Here is a 14,899-nt window from a genome sequence, read left to right on the forward strand (position 1 = left end):
AAGGTATTTGCTTGTCTGATTTATTAGATGATCAGACATTGGCCCCGCTCGAGGCGCGGGCTGAACTTGGATAAACCGCACAGAATATTGTCGACTCAATATTGGCGACGTCATGACGATATATCAAGGTATGGCGCATTCTTGGACGGCTCAAAAGCCTCAGCAGAGCTGAGGTGTCTCTCAAATCTATTGTCAGCCCCTCAGGGCCTGTTTTTGTCTATCATCTAATGATCCCAGCTTTTTTTCCCTTGCTTTATTCAGAATTCGCTTGCGCCATGTATGCAATGAAATGGAAGAAGTGCGGACATGCTCATTCAAGAGCCACGCCAGGAAGAATTACGTTCCTCCTCTAGAGGCCCTCGATATTTCGACCTGGCTCCCTGACGTCGAAATTGCCGACGTCCTGAGAAGAACAGGGGTCAGATCTCTTACTTTGTCTTAAAATAGTCACGGAACTTTTCGCGAATCTCATCCTCCTCAAACTTCCTCGTATGCCTCCGCAGCATCGTCGCCCGCTCCTCAATCGTCATGCCAATCTGCTCACCGACCGGCACCAGGCATTTTGCCAGGTGTAGGTAGTCCTTCTGGAGCAGCTTCACCGTCACCATGAGGTAGTCGATATTGTGGAAAACGAGCGCCTTTTCGCGAATGTACGTCTTCTTCTGCTGCAAAAAGGACGTTGGGTGGTCGCGCCAGTGACGGCGGGGGTTGAGGTGATGCGACGTGTGGTAGCCGTCGTTGTAGCAGTATCGGTTGCTCTGTTGAGATTTTGGTGGTCAGCGGTCAAAACGATCTTCATCCTTGGCAATGTGGGGTGTGGGGAGGGGAGGTCCCCTTGGCGAATGCTTACCGGCACATCAATCAGGGTGATGCTGGAGCGGAAGTCCGAATCCGGCTCGTCGGCGTCGACAAAGGCGTGCTGTCCCCAATTGCCGACCATCAAACCCAATCTCATGAGCGCGAGGGGCCCGAGGAAGACAAAGGTCGTCGCCTTGCTGTGGAGGCAGTACAGGGTGTACAGGAAGGCGTAGTTGCCGAGCTCCCAGAATCCCGTCTTGAGGCCGTTCTTCGTCTGACCCTTGCGGAAAAAGTACCGCGGCAGGTCGAACCAGACCAGAAAGATGAAGCGTCCGACGTAGTGCAGGAAGTGGAAGATGTCGTCACGCTGGTAGCGGATGGTGGACGACAGGTCGTGGGGGCCGTTGCCCTCGACGTGGTGATGTTTTACGTGGTGGTAAAAGTACGTGTTCCAGGTGTGGCCCATGAGGGGGTCGGTGATGTAGGGAAACGCGGTGTCGAAGAAGCGCAGGACGGCCCAGTTTTTTGAGAGGATGCCGTTCATGTGGATGTGCTGGTGCATCATGAGGGTGTAGGTGCCGGTGAACCAAAATTGCATGAGCATGTGGGCGACGCCGTGGATGTAGTTGAAGTTGCGGAAGAGCATGATGGCGCTCGGTACCGAGAGGGTGAAGTAGAGAATCAGGTGGGTGAGCATGATGACGTCGGTCTCGTGGCGGACGATTTTGCGCCCCCAGGCGACGTAGGGGACAATGACATTTTGATAGATGACGGCTGGGAGCTTGTGGGGGAGGTCGCGCAGGTCGAATGATGAGAAGACGGATGGCTCGAAATCTTGACTTGTTGCGTCGTTGAGACCCTTCAGCTTGCGAATGTCCTTGGCGTCTCTCTGCGTTGAAACTCCGCGGCAGGCTATATCTCGGGTCAGTTGAGATGCTCTTTGAAAAGATATGAGGCGATATGGAATGAAGTGAGTGGGAACATGCAGGTGAGTGAGAATGAGAGTGAGAGTGAGACTGGAAGTGAGATGAGGCAGGGCGGAAAGTGAAAGAAAAGGCGAACTCACGTTCATCATCCTTTGATTTCTCACCCAAGGATTCCTGACTGGCATACCCCTCGTCGCCGTCGGTGGGAGCGAGATGCTTGTCGTTGTAGCGTTCGATGTCGTCGATAAGGTTCTGCAGAACGATAGTGTCGTGAACCGTAAGGTCTGGGGCGACGATGAGATTACTCATTGCATGTGGGTTTTGGAAAGAAAAGTCTCGAATTCCAAATTTCAAAAAGTCCCAATGCCAAGACCCTGCGCGCGCGACGAGGAGGAGTAAAATGCAATTGAGAGAGAAGCGGAAACGGAATGAGAAGGAGGAGAGGCGGTCAAACAATGAATTCCCCCCGTCTACTCAACCCATTTGAAGCTGGAGGAAAGGGATTTTTTTTAGGGGCTTCAAAATGGGGAAGGGGATTCCAAAAAATAAAAAAGTGGGAAGACACGATGCCGTTAAAGGAGGTGACCAGTGCTTTATTACGGGTACCCAATCTCTTCAACCCATGTCGCGTTTCTGTTTCGCTTGCGCTGGGAAACCGGCAGCGTCTCCAAAGGTCACTGACTAACCGCAATGGAAAAAACAGCCCATCTCGTTGTGAAATAGTGCTGGGAGTTGCGTAAGCGGCGGCAACATCATGCGAGCGCCGTATATTTCTTCAACTCTGTTGCCAATACATTGGGGCTTCATGGTCTATGTCATCCATTTCTTCTACTCCCCCGGCAACTACGCTTCTACTTTTACCATCATTGTCTCTTCCCGTCTCCTCATTCCCCTTTCTGCTCTTCCGTCCATTTGGAGACTTTCCGAAGGGAGCTACGAGCTATCTCCTTTGGAGCTTCTCATTGGTTCGGGATTCGGTAGAGCCTCCATCAATTGGGGGGCTTTTGTTCATCTGCGACCCCAAAGACAAAAAAGCATGTGTCAGTGTGCCAGTGCTCTCTGAAAACAGTCATTGGCGACACCTTGACAGAAACTCGAAAGACCGTGGCTGCATAACATATCAAAGTCTCTTTTCCAATCAAAGTCTTTTTGGTGTATAAACCCAATTGACAGAGATGCTTCCAATCGGTATTCCAGGTCCAAGAGAAAACAAAAGTCGGTCAGACCTTATCAGTTCAGTGAGTCCTGTTAGTGCGGGACTTTTCACCAGCGTCGCGCATTTCTCACCTCAGGTGTCGCGTAATACCACCAAAGCGCAAGCAAGGAGCTTCCAGAGATAATAATTCCAATGGTTGAACCAACAACTGGAGCCAAGATCGGCAAAATTTCCCATCTGATTTCCCATTTTCTTCAGCCTCTTCAGCCAACGGGCTGCATGCCAACTTTACTCTCCTTTTCCTGCAGGCGCAATCACAAATTGCCTTGCTCGAACCCCTGCACAACCCAGTTCTAGAACGTCACTGGACGCTAGCAAGCAGCCGGGGGGATGAAAGCTTGCGTTGACAGCGTGGGTGGGTACCTTTGGACCCTGAATCAATACCCTGAAGCGGGCAGTGAAGGTGAAACATGCAAATTGCATACTGTGCCAATCGAACTTGTGGGAGCATGCATCGAAAGCGAGAATGTGCTCAAAGATAACCGATAACTAGAGGCTCAACAATTGCATAGGAGCAGCACAGACAGCCATTGGTAAAGTATACGGGTATTGGACGTCTTTTGGATCTCGAGAGCTGTACGTCGTATCTTGGTACGAGATGAAAGTTGATGGGCCAATTGGAACTCTGCCCTTTGGCTTTGGAACCTTGATGTTTAAGCTTGTCCCTGCCGAAGCGCCCCGACCATCGACTTCACTATCTCCGAGATTGAACTTGGGCACGACGCGGCTCCAGCACCTTTTTGGTGCTCGCCCACCGGCTCGGCTCGTAATTACGCGGGCCGATACACTCGCCAGGATAAACTTTCCACCGCAAAGCATTCTTGGAACAGGCAATGGGAGAAAAGCGGTCCCTTTAACAAGTTGTACACCAGAAAAAAAGTGTCAGCCATGCTGGTAGCAGTGAGTGCTAGATGGCGTCAATGTATATGTTCTCCAGTTGTTCTTAGATGCCTTTTGCTTGATTTTCTACTTTGAGAATAGAACGAAAACAGAGATGGGCCATCGTATGATTCGCTGTTACCCATGATAGGAGTACGTACACATGTCTAGACGCCAGTGCACATATCACCCGATGGATAATATTTGAATCGATCATCAAAGGCGATCTCTCGAGAAACCATTCAAATTGCTAAGTAGGATTCTGTGACTACTTACTTATGCACAGCCTCCCATCCAGGTTTCTCTTGCCGAATATCACTGCATGGTCGCCCCTATTTGCCTCGCAGCCACGAGACGTCGGACTGACCCAGATGGACGGATTATCGGCAAGCCACAAAGCTACCTTCACCTTAGTCGCGAGCAACCTGCTGTGGGATCTGTATGAGGCGTTCCACTGTCGGTTACCGCAAAAGATCCTCTTCAAGCTTCTCGACGACGATGCCGCCGGCGTATACCTGACGTTCCTGAGCGAGGATGACATAGATGGTGATGTTGACGTTACGGTCTGAGCAACACTTCAGATGCGAAGATTCATAAGTAGATTCGATGAAGCACCTAATGAAGGACAAAAGGGTTTGGATATGGGGAAGGGTCTAGGTACCTAATAGGGCTTTGACACAGACCACCGATGAAGGAAGTTGACACCGCGTGTTGTGAAAGCTGTTCAACTGTATCTTGGAGTCAAAAGCGCTTGTGCGTTGCAAGACTTAAATTAAATGAGATAGTCTATAGACGAATGACTCAGCCTTGACCTGCGTTCGAGTTAGATATGTAATCACAGGTCTTCATAAAGAGTCCAAATTCACTGGCTTATCACACTTAGCTCCAGTTAGGATAATATTCTGATGGATTGGGTAATAGCGCAGATGGCATTGGTAGTCCAGGGAACAGATATCACGAAGCTTTTTACTTGTATCATAAAACTTTGCTGTTGGAGCAAACATAACCGTGGTCTACCATGTTGAGAAAGCGACCAGTCTCACTTCTAGGTGAGGAAGAAGCGAATCATCAAGCAATGAGAACTCAAGGCCGCATACGGCGCATAATAGTCTTTGATTCCACGATACAATGTGTGCCGCAGACACCAAGAATGACGGGCCGATCCTGTATCCACCGGCCTTCACTCATTGCTCCCAATACCCCTTCCAGAACCTGTGGTGTTCCCTAGGACTACTTACAAATTTCGAGATGAATAGGAGTGACAGAAACATACTGAGCGCCTTATCTCCAGCTGTCGGGCTGGATCAAGGCAATCACTAGTTTCATGACTTGGTACGCTCTTCAATTTGAGCAGCCTCGATATTTGCCTCGTATTTCTCGTCGGTGATGGAGGGAGACCTGGCGCGACCAGGGGCTACCACTGCCCTACCCCTCATCTGTGCCCACACTGTCTTGTGGGTAGGTTGCATGAAAAGAGCGTCCATGTCTTCAAGTGTCAGGCCTAGTCATATTTTGATTAGCAAATGCAAATGCTTCAAGATAGCGAATAGGTAAGCATACCCTTAGTCTCTGGCACAAAGAAGAATGCCCAAATCCCCATGAGCATCAAGATACTGCTAAAGAAGAAGTATGCGCCGTACCCCAGATCGGAGATCATGTAAGGTGTGGAGCGGGCGATGATGAAGCTTCCGAGCCAGGTTGTGGCTGTTGTGATAGAAACGGCCAGCATTCTGATTTCCAGTGTCTGCACCTCAGAAGCGTAAAGCCAAGTGATTCCTTGCCACGTTGCGCAGATGATGACCTATGGTAATAGTTTCAGTGTTTTTGCTACGAAGCAGGCACATCTCGATGCGAAGGCAACTTACTCCGTTAATGTAGACACAAGCCATGGCGAGATAGCCCCAGCCGTCCCGTGTGACTTGGCCTGCCGCGGCAGCTGCAGCAGGGTCTGCTTTCTATACAAAGTGTCAGTACGAAAGTGAAACGGGTCATCTTGCTTCAATCCCATGTCTTGAGACAGAACAGCTAGGAAAGAATCCTACCATGACATATCCTCCAATGTACCACATCGGAATACAGCCAAGTGCAGATCCCCACAATAGTCCCTTTCGTCGACCGACTCTCTCAGCAACCCAGAAGGTGAAGAGGAACATTCCAAAGGTCTTTGCGATGCCGTAAAAACCAGTAGAAAAAAGCTTCGTGGATGTCCCAGTGATTCCAAGACTCTCAAAAATTCTGGGGGCGTAATATGTGATGATATTTACACCTATAGGCTTATTTAGACATTGTAGTTGAGAAAAGGGGTCATAGATATCGTACGTACCAGTGAAACTCTGAAGGAACATGAGCGCCATGCCCAAGCCCATGCGGTTTCGAATACCCTTTTGGAAAAGCTTTTGGAACATTTGCTTCTTTGTCATGCGTTGAGACGTACGCTGTTCGACCTGAGTGCGAATATCGTTCATCTCACGGCGAATGTACTCGTGTTCTGCAGGCAGACCACGGATCTGGGTCAGAATCCTTTCTGCAGAGTCAAAATGGTCTCCACGAGCGAGCCAACGGGGAGACTCTGGGCACCAGATCATGCCTAGCGCAAGTCCCAAGCCCGGCACTAGCTGAATTCCGAGGGGTACGATCCACTGGGCTCTTGAGTCGACATTAATCGTCCTGTCAGTAGCATACTAAAATCTTCACGTCAGATCTTTGACTCATGAATCTAAGGATAGCACGATGAATGTATTTACATTGATCCAAAAGCCCAGCATACCACCTCCCTGAGAGGCGATTTCGAAGATGCCGACAAGTCGACCACGGATCGAAGGCGGGGCTGTCTCGGCGATGTAAACGGGAACAGTCAACGATGATGCTCCGATTCCCAAGCCAGCAATAGCACGGCCAGCGTAGATCAAGTTCAGGTTTCCGCTGGCTGCAGTCATAAGAGTGCCACCGATGAGAAACACGGTTCCGGCGAGCATGACGGTTTTCCTGCGACCAAATTTCTCGGCGATGGGGAAAGTGAAAAGGGCACCAAAGAAGCAGCCAGCCTAGAACATCCATTTAGTCACGTTGAAGCCCATGTGAAGTTCTTAGTCAGCAAGCGTACCTGAAACGTTGAGACGATGTTGCCCTGGATGGTATCGCGGGTTGTCGAGCTAACTTCGTCCAGGTGAAAATCACGCCGGAACGAGTCCAATGCCATTGTTCCCCCAATGACTGCAGTATCATAGCCCACTGAAAGAGCGAGTTAGCAAGTGATCTGTAAGGAGGTCATGCTAACGACCTGCGGTCAACCAGAGACCGGCCCGCTCGCTAACTGACGTGGGTTGATGTCGTGCTGTGCACCCAGCAGTATTAAACTCTCAAACTCAAAGACGTGGTTCATGCCAAATGCCCTTTCATCTAGGTAGAGGCAAAAGTTGATTCAGAAACACAAGGAAACCACGTACTAGCCAAAGCTGACATGCTCGCGACGAGAGCGATCAAGTGAATGCGCCAGTTTCGCACCTCTGGGGGATCAAGCGTCCCGGACGCATGGGTACTGAAGAAGCCCATATTAGGCTTCCAGATTCAAAAGGCGGATGGGAACAGTATGGCAAAATGGAGAGACCGGAGCACAACACTCAGGAGGGATAGAAGAACAACCTTTGAGTTGTGATGGAGAGAGGTAGGACCCGGCAGACCAGTTCATCGTGGAGACGAAGCGGGGAGGCAAGCTTTATCTAGGCCGCCATGACGTTCCACTCTACAATAAGCTTGAACTGCCTTCCATCGAATGGAAAGCCCATGTTTGGAACAGCGTTGTGGAACGGTCGAGGATCGGCGGTGTTTACCCCGCGACACCCCCATGGGGAAAAACTAGGTGGCAGTCGTTAAAACTTGCCTGGGACCCGTAACGAAGAGTCGGGTTTGTGGAGGGGGCAACAAAAAACTTCATTCTCACGGTCCAACCAACCATTCACCAGTGATGAATGTGATCACATCTTGCCCCTGCACAATTGGACAGACTGGGCAGCAAACACTTGGCGTCAGCAGATGTGTGGAGTAGCCAAGAAAGGCTCCAAAGAGGGGGGCAGAGGTCGCACAAAACGAACATCTCTCTTCATATCATCTGGCTTACTTGTCTGCGCTGAATTTGATATCTCTAAACCAAAGCTCAGTGCTGTTGTCGCCATTCACCACTACCAAACGCAAGTGTGCCAAGGTTGTTTCCTCAGTTACATCCACTTACACAGCCCACCGACTATATGCATAAACCACGCGAGGATGAGGGGTAACACCATCCAAGATCTTGAATCCAACGAAGACACCAGAAAGAGGCAGGGTGGACTGAAATACTAGTCGGTGGCCCTACTTCTAACAAACCGCGCTTCTGTCATATCTAGACCCGGTTCTCGACAATCGAAGTTGAATGTCACGGGATTTTGAGAACCTTTTCTATGGGTTTTCCTCTTTCAGAGCTAGTGAGCCAAGAAACCAGCTACTTTTGCATATCTCATTCCAGAAAAGTTCTGTATGAGATAAGGTTCCATATGGAAAAAGAAAGATGAAAAGCTCAGCTCAGCCATACGCTAGTTCAAAAGGAATGCCGAGACGAAAATAGACGGGGAGAACCGGACGCAGTAGGTCGAATGTGCAACCAAGTTGATATAATGAGCTGAAACCCGACGTATGATTACCGAGAGCGACCTCAGGTCCCAAAGAACCGGAAGGTGCAAAATAACATTTCCTCTCCGGAGTTGGATCAATGTGTGGGTGACAAGCCATGACGGGACCGGGGTGTTCCCCCCGTCTGGCAGTTCATCTGTACCCGGCGCGGGTCTGGATCTGCCCCCCAACCTCCTCATCGGTAGTCAAGTTTGAGTTCCGAGACCACGCGAGCCGCTGCGCTGTCACGAAGCGGCTCCATCAGGGACCACTCATAACCCCCGATGACCTCGGCGGAACAGCCCAAACTTGATGATGGCTTCTTGGTTCTGGCTTGGCTCTTGTCTATCTCGTATGCGCCGCGTCGCCCCAGATCTCGTTGGCATGCAGGGCTGGTTCTGCGACGAGATTCGTTCGGGCTCCCAATTCTCATAACTTCCATGTCTATCTACCCATCGATAAATCTCCAGCAGGGCTCCTGTGATGTTACGGCGCATGCAGAGAGACTCCCCGCATGGAAGGAATATCCAGTAGTTCAGTTGGCGCCGAACCATTTCATCACCGCTCAACTTGATTCGTGGCATCGTCTACCCTTGAACATCGGTTATACCTTCCAGACTGCGGGATATCATACAATTCCACATTTTTAGCTGTGCTCAGCCACCCCCGGCCTGGGGTCCACGAAGCTAGTGATGGCGGACTGCACGACTTGGCGCGGAATTTTCTCTGGTTACGGGGGTGCTTTTCCGTCGGTTAACCAGCCTATCTCATCGTTGAACCTTTCAACCAGCTCGAGATAAAACACACCCAAAGCGAATCCTTTATGGCATCATGATCTCTCAAAGCAGCTCGTGGCACACCATCGAGTTTGATCTCCCGAGTAAACTCGATTCGACAATAATATGTTTTGAGACCTACAAAAGATGGCCTCAAAGTCATATCTTGGCTGTATTACTTACACGCGCAGTCTTTAGAAGTTCTGAGATTTTAGTAGATGGAAAGGTGCTTATCAGGATGGCTGTAAGTCGTGAGTTTGAGCCCACTTCGAGCAGCGAACCGACTCCCGAGTAAATCCACGGGCTAAGACAGCTCGCTTCACACATTTCTCGGACCCCCAAAAATTGGATTTTTGTGTGAAAACCATGGAACGCAGAGGCTGACACGAGATTGGCGTTGAGATGAGACTAGCAAGCCAACAGACGCTATGCAGTCACACGCTCTCGGCCAACTTCCGCGAGGCGAGAAAAAGCTCGAAACCCAAAATTTGAGTTATCTATGGATACTTCAGCGAAGGATTATTATTGTGTGAGGCACTCGTAGTCCCGCCGTCACATTGGTCTGCATTGGATTTCTATTGTGAGGTCTGTGCCACAATCACTGACCATGAAAGCTCATCTCTTTTTCAAGATCCAAAATCCGTCTTAATTCCATCAGTTAGGTCATTCATCTCAAGAAAAACATAGACCTAGTCGAGACACTAGTCGTAACTGAAGTACTAGGTCGAGATTTCAATGCATCCTTAGACGATGGCATAAGAGTAAACATAAGGGATCACAAATTCGTTACGGGTTCCAACTGTGGCTTGTGGCGGTGCAGTCAAGTCTCCAAGACCCAGCATCAACATTCATGCTTGGCCTTCGGAAAGCGCGCTAGAATATCCACAGTTGTTCAAGTTGCCATTACTAACATCGGTCTAGGAACTGACTCCAAAGACCACCGCGCAGTGCAGGACATTCAGACGTACGAGTCAGCCGGCAACGGCGCAGAAATTTTCAGGGGGAAGAAATTGACCCCCTCCGTAACCCCCCACATCGTGGAGTTGAAAGAGGGGGAAATATCCCCGCGCTCCATTCCCCCAGCTCTAGACAAAACGTTCCGCGCTCATCCACACACTCCGACCCAGCGCTGCAGAGGCCACACCAAACCATTACAGGCAGGCAGACAAGGCAGTGCGAGTAACAGTCAACGGTAGCAGGGGGAAAAAATCGAAGGGTCCCAAAGGGAGAGAATGTCCGCCACTGCCAAAGAGCCCGCACGCGATCGCAACAGCCAACATGCAGGAGAATAGTGGGACGTCGGCTCTGCCAAGTTACTCCCGACCAGCGAGGAGATCAGTCAGGTCTAGGGAAGGGTGTTTGACTTGCAAGTAAGTTTCTCTCACATAGTTCATTCACGCTTGGTACCTTGGGACTCCGGTCCGGCCGCCGATGAACGGTCGTCGGGCGATCTCCCGACGTGGTACTGTCGAGGAGGTCCAGCCAACGACCCGACATCACCGGCAATACTCCGTGCCGATGGATGATCACCTTGCTGACGCTCGACCCACAGACGCCGCAAAGTCAAATGTGATGAGAGTCGGCCTCGGTGCAGCCATTGCGAGCGCCTGAATCTAGAGTGCAAGTGGCGGCCGCAGTCAAGCAGCTTCGCCGCCCACGCAATGTTAGCAGCCGCAGGGTCCTCCGGGTCTGGTCGTAGTCCGGCTATCCCGTCCCATGCTACCGATGCCTCCGTGTCGCCGGCGGCGTCGGTGTTCCAGCCCATGCAGGCCGTTGATGAGATATTCGACTATGCCAACTTCTTGTGGGATGCTGGCGATGCTTGGCAACAGGTTAACCCCGAACCCGGTCAACAGATGAGCCTTGATGGGCAAGTTCTCGTAAGACATCCTTCAACCCGACCCCAAATGCATCTCATGAACTCGTCATGCTAATTAACCACTTATCCAAAGAGGAATCAGTTTGCGGGTCAGCCCCTTGGAAACCGGCAACCGCCGCTCATGAGTAGCCCGCCGAATCTCACCTTCCCAGATCGAACGGCTATGGATGAGCTGCCAGACCCATCACCAATCCCTGATGCTAGTAGTCAGTCAGAGCAAGCTATGGCATTGCAGGTCCCGACTGAAGATGACAGGCTCATGGACTACTTCAGCCGCGTCGTCGTCCCCCCTATCCTTGCCGAAGTTGAGACGCAGAAGAAGTGGCTGGCCGTTCGACAGGTTGTCGTCGACATGGCGAGTGCGTCGCAAATGGTCAAGTGGTCGGTACTCGCCTTCTCAAATCTGATGCTATCACGTCGCGAAGGCTCCTGGCTAGCCAGTCCGGAGGATCATTATCAGAAAGCCGTGTCAGAAGTGGCTACCTGTGGCGATGAGTCGTCGCCCGCGACCGACAACCCGAGTTCACGCAGGGAACACCTTCTCGCGACGCTCTTCTTCCTCAGTTATGTCGACATCCTCCGAGGTCAGATCAAGGCTGCAGACTCGTTCCTCAAGCGGGCGTATGGGCTGTTCCAGCAAGGCGAGAAGAGTAGCTTTGCCGCTATCGAGAAGCAATTTCTCCAGTGGATGCGCTTACTCGATGCCCGTGCCGTATCTGCTGGTGGACAGGGCTTGCTCCTTTCCAAAGATGATGAGCTGCTCTTAGTCGAAGCATCTCCAGCCAGCTTCGACGGCGGAGGCGCAGACTCAACCAGGGAGGACTTTGGAGATGGAGATATTGAAGATGTTCTGTTCCAAGTCCTTTACCAGCCCGGCATCGTCTTCTTCCAAAAGGTCCAGAGCTTCATGGGTCGGATATCGAAGATCGACCCTTGGCATAGGTCACGTGGCACCGTCGAGGACGAGACGGAGGTTATGAACATCGGAGCCGCCATCGCAGCGGATCTGCGGGCCTTGTACGAGCAGCGGCCCCCGCTCATGGACTATGCCGTGGCGGGGAAATTGACGGAGCCTCACGTTTCACCACATCTCGCGTTCGTCATCACGCGTGCCTTTCGAACCTATCTTGCCAACTATCACGCAAGTAAAGTCCACCTACATAGGGTCGCATACAAGACCTTTCCGCTTACTAAAGAAGCCAACGACGCTCTCAATCAGATTCGACGCCTAGCTCGACTACTAGTTGATTCACTAGATGCAGATAACTCGTTACCGGTCAACATGCTCTGGCCTTTACTGATGCTGGGGTCGGAAGAGCAGGACCCCCAGGAGAGGATATGGATCAAGACCCAGATCCTGCGTATGGAGAGCGTTGCCGGCAACGCAAAGATCACTGCCCAGGTTCTAGAAGAGGTACAGGCTAGGCAGGATGCTGAGAAGGTCCGGGTTGACATCCGATCCGTGATGCATGCCATCTTCAACTCATGTTTTGCTATCGTTTGAGATGCCTTAGTTCTCGACAACTTCAGCAGGCTTCATCACCTTTCTGTACTTGACCAATGGGTCTTTGCGAGCTTCTTTAACTTGAAGCACTTGCCGAGGATAGCTCTGCATTGGAAGTGTTCGCTCGCTTCGTAAGTAGCTCAAGTCGCGAGAGCGTTAGATACCCCTTTTATTGTTCATCTCAATCAAACTAGCTTTACCACATGTTCCATCTACCAAAGTCACCAATGATCTGTGGACTTCTCCTCCACGCCACGGAAATATGAGCTATTGTCGTCCTAGCGAGAGCTAGATCAATTTCCGAGCTGACAAGCTGCGTGATCAGATTCATCGGCTGCAACCGACGGGCGACACTAGCGTACCCGATAAGTGTGGGTCCCGATCGGAAGGCCCCCAGACGGCCGCGACACCGATTCACTCCGATCGGTTACTCTCAGAACTCAGGTTCTTTGTCTGGTTTCGACATGGATTTCTGTGAAAGTCTGGAGTCCTTCAATCAGATGACCTGGCCCGTGGGGAAGACTGAGTGAGCAGCTCACGACTCATGACCCTGCCCGCGTCCTGAGACTCCAACTCCACAAGAAACCCGCCTTGCATGCTCGGTTCATGCCCGTGGGGAAGGTCGGCTTGTCGGAAACATGCCACCTTGAAGAGCCCCACGCCTCGATGCCCACCGCGGGGTTGAGTGCTCCGAGCCACGGAGTTCAAAAGAGACTTGTATCGACTGTGACCTTTCGAATCTGTTTGGTCTTTCTTCTGATTATTCCTAAGCCTCCATTCGATACCCCCAACTCACTTGTGCTCACTTTGTCAAGCGCATCCTACAATCCACCATATCATTCACGATGGCTGCTAAGACTTTCCCCGCCGGTATTCACGTGCCTAGTTTGACCTGGTTTGGCAACGATGCCAGCCAAGAGATCGACTGGGACGTGCAGACCAAGCACCTCGAGTTCTTGGTGAAGTCTGGCCTCCACGGAGGTAAGTAGTAATCCCAAGAAAAAGCCAAGAGGGGTCAAATCTGACAGGACCACAGTCGTCCTGGCTGGCACCAACGGCGAGGCTGTCACCCTCACCAACGATGAGAAGACCAGACTCGTCAAGGCCACAAGAGAGGTTGCCGTCAAGGCCGGTCGCCCCGATCTCACCATCACCATGGGCTGCGGTGGCCAGTCCACCCGCGCCGTCATCGATGAGACCAAGCTGGCCAAGGCCGCTGGCGCCGATTACGCCCTTGTCCTTGTCCCTAGCTACTTCCACTTCGCCATGAACGAGGAGGCCATCGTCGGCTTCTTCGAGGAGCTCGCCGACGCCAGCCCCATCCCCATCATCATCTACAACTTCCCCGGTGTCGCCGCTGGCCTCGATGTCAACTCTGACATGCTCTCTCGCCTGGGCAAGCACGCCAACATCGTCGGTGTTAAGCTCACCTGCGGTGGAATCGCCAAGGTCGCCCGCGTCCGCGCCGAGTTTGACCCCTCCGAGTTCTTCGCCCTCGCAGGGCAGAGTGACTGGCTCGTGCCCGCCATGTCCGTCGGCAGCAACGGCACCATCACCGGCGTCGCCAACCTCTTCCCGAAGTACTGCATCAAGATCTTTGACCTCTACAACGCCGGCAAGATCGAGGAAGCCTCCGCCGCTCAGCTCAAGCTGGCCCAGATGGAGTGGGCTTTCGGCAAGGGCGGTATCAACGGCACCAAGTGGGTGGTTGCCAAGTCCCACGGATACCCCTTGACCAGCTGCCACTGCAGACGCCCCTACCCTCAGTACACCGACGAGAAGAAGCAGGCCTGGATTTCGGACTTGGTGGCGCCCTTGGCCGTCGAGGAGGCCAAGCTCAACTAGGATGCTAGTTTTATTTCAATGATGGGGCTACGACTACATTTATGAAGTGGTGTACACAATGGCATGCATAGGCGTTTAGGCAACTTTGGTTAGAATAGCACAAAAGCTATGTCAGAAGATTTTCAGACTTACAGAGTCTTCCGAGCAGAATAATTGAACTGTTTTGTCCACCGGAAATCGATATAATCAATGCTATGTTCATGTGCGCAAGTGGAGTGTCTCATGTGGATAACCTCGTGGCCAAATCGAATGAATGCACGTGAGTATCAGAGCAGGGGGAAATAGTGTATTGACCTAGTAATGAATGACAGACTCTAGATCTATACATGGAATGACTGACGAACCCCCGTCGAGTGAGTGATTGTAAGTTATCTGCAAAGTGATTTGAAGGAACCTCAGATAGCAATCGGGTGAAGGTAGCTGGTTGCACAA

The 14,899-nt window shown here is 51.5% G+C and overlaps 5 protein-coding genes across 5 annotated transcripts; 3 read left to right on the forward strand and 2 right to left on the reverse strand.

Moving 5' to 3' along the window:
• Window positions 1–428: 428 nt before the first annotated feature.
• On the reverse strand, window positions 429–2,033 carry N0V96_008156 (uncharacterized protein; the record flags this gene model as incomplete). Its single annotated transcript, XM_053193788.2, has 3 exons — window positions 429–758; window positions 851–1,710; window positions 1,865–2,033. The coding sequence occupies 3 exons, from the start codon at window positions 2,031–2,033 to the stop codon at window positions 429–431; spliced, it is 1,359 nt and encodes a 452-aa protein (XP_053048733.1).
• A 1,930-nt stretch (window positions 2,034–3,963) lies between these two features.
• N0V96_008157 (uncharacterized protein) lies at window positions 3,964–4,388 on the forward strand (the record flags this gene model as incomplete). The annotated part of the gene is made up of 2 exons (XM_065758243.1): window positions 3,964–3,972; window positions 4,167–4,388. 2 exons carry the CDS (start codon window positions 3,964–3,966, stop codon window positions 4,386–4,388), a joined length of 231 nt encoding a protein of 76 aa, XP_065612998.1.
• A 753-nt stretch (window positions 4,389–5,141) lies between these two features.
• N0V96_008158 (uncharacterized protein) lies at window positions 5,142–7,371 on the reverse strand (the record flags this gene model as incomplete). Its single annotated transcript, XM_065758244.1, has 8 exons — window positions 5,142–5,320; window positions 5,380–5,620; window positions 5,685–5,774; window positions 5,862–6,085; window positions 6,143–6,500; window positions 6,564–6,863; window positions 6,923–7,050; window positions 7,266–7,371. The coding sequence occupies 8 exons, from the start codon at window positions 7,369–7,371 to the stop codon at window positions 5,142–5,144; spliced, it is 1,626 nt and encodes a 541-aa protein (XP_065612999.1).
• A 3,529-nt stretch (window positions 7,372–10,900) lies between these two features.
• On the forward strand, window positions 10,901–12,622 carry N0V96_008159 (uncharacterized protein; the record flags this gene model as incomplete). The annotated part of the gene is made up of 2 exons (XM_053193786.2): window positions 10,901–11,119; window positions 11,192–12,622. The coding sequence occupies 2 exons, from the start codon at window positions 10,901–10,903 to the stop codon at window positions 12,620–12,622; spliced, it is 1,650 nt and encodes a 549-aa protein (XP_053048731.2).
• Window positions 12,623–13,467: 845 nt separating this feature from the next.
• N0V96_008160 (uncharacterized protein) lies at window positions 13,468–14,467 on the forward strand (the record flags this gene model as incomplete). Its single annotated transcript, XM_053193785.2, has 2 exons — window positions 13,468–13,603; window positions 13,659–14,467. The coding sequence occupies 2 exons, from the start codon at window positions 13,468–13,470 to the stop codon at window positions 14,465–14,467; spliced, it is 945 nt and encodes a 314-aa protein (XP_053048730.1).
• Window positions 14,468–14,899: the final 432 nt, after the last annotated feature.

The sequence above is a fragment of the Colletotrichum fioriniae genome (assembly GCF_027942845.1).
Source record: "Colletotrichum fioriniae strain IMI 355084 chromosome Unknown scaffold_10, whole genome shotgun sequence".
In the NCBI taxonomy this organism is placed as follows: Eukaryota; Fungi; Ascomycota; class Sordariomycetes; order Glomerellales; family Glomerellaceae; genus Colletotrichum; species Colletotrichum fioriniae.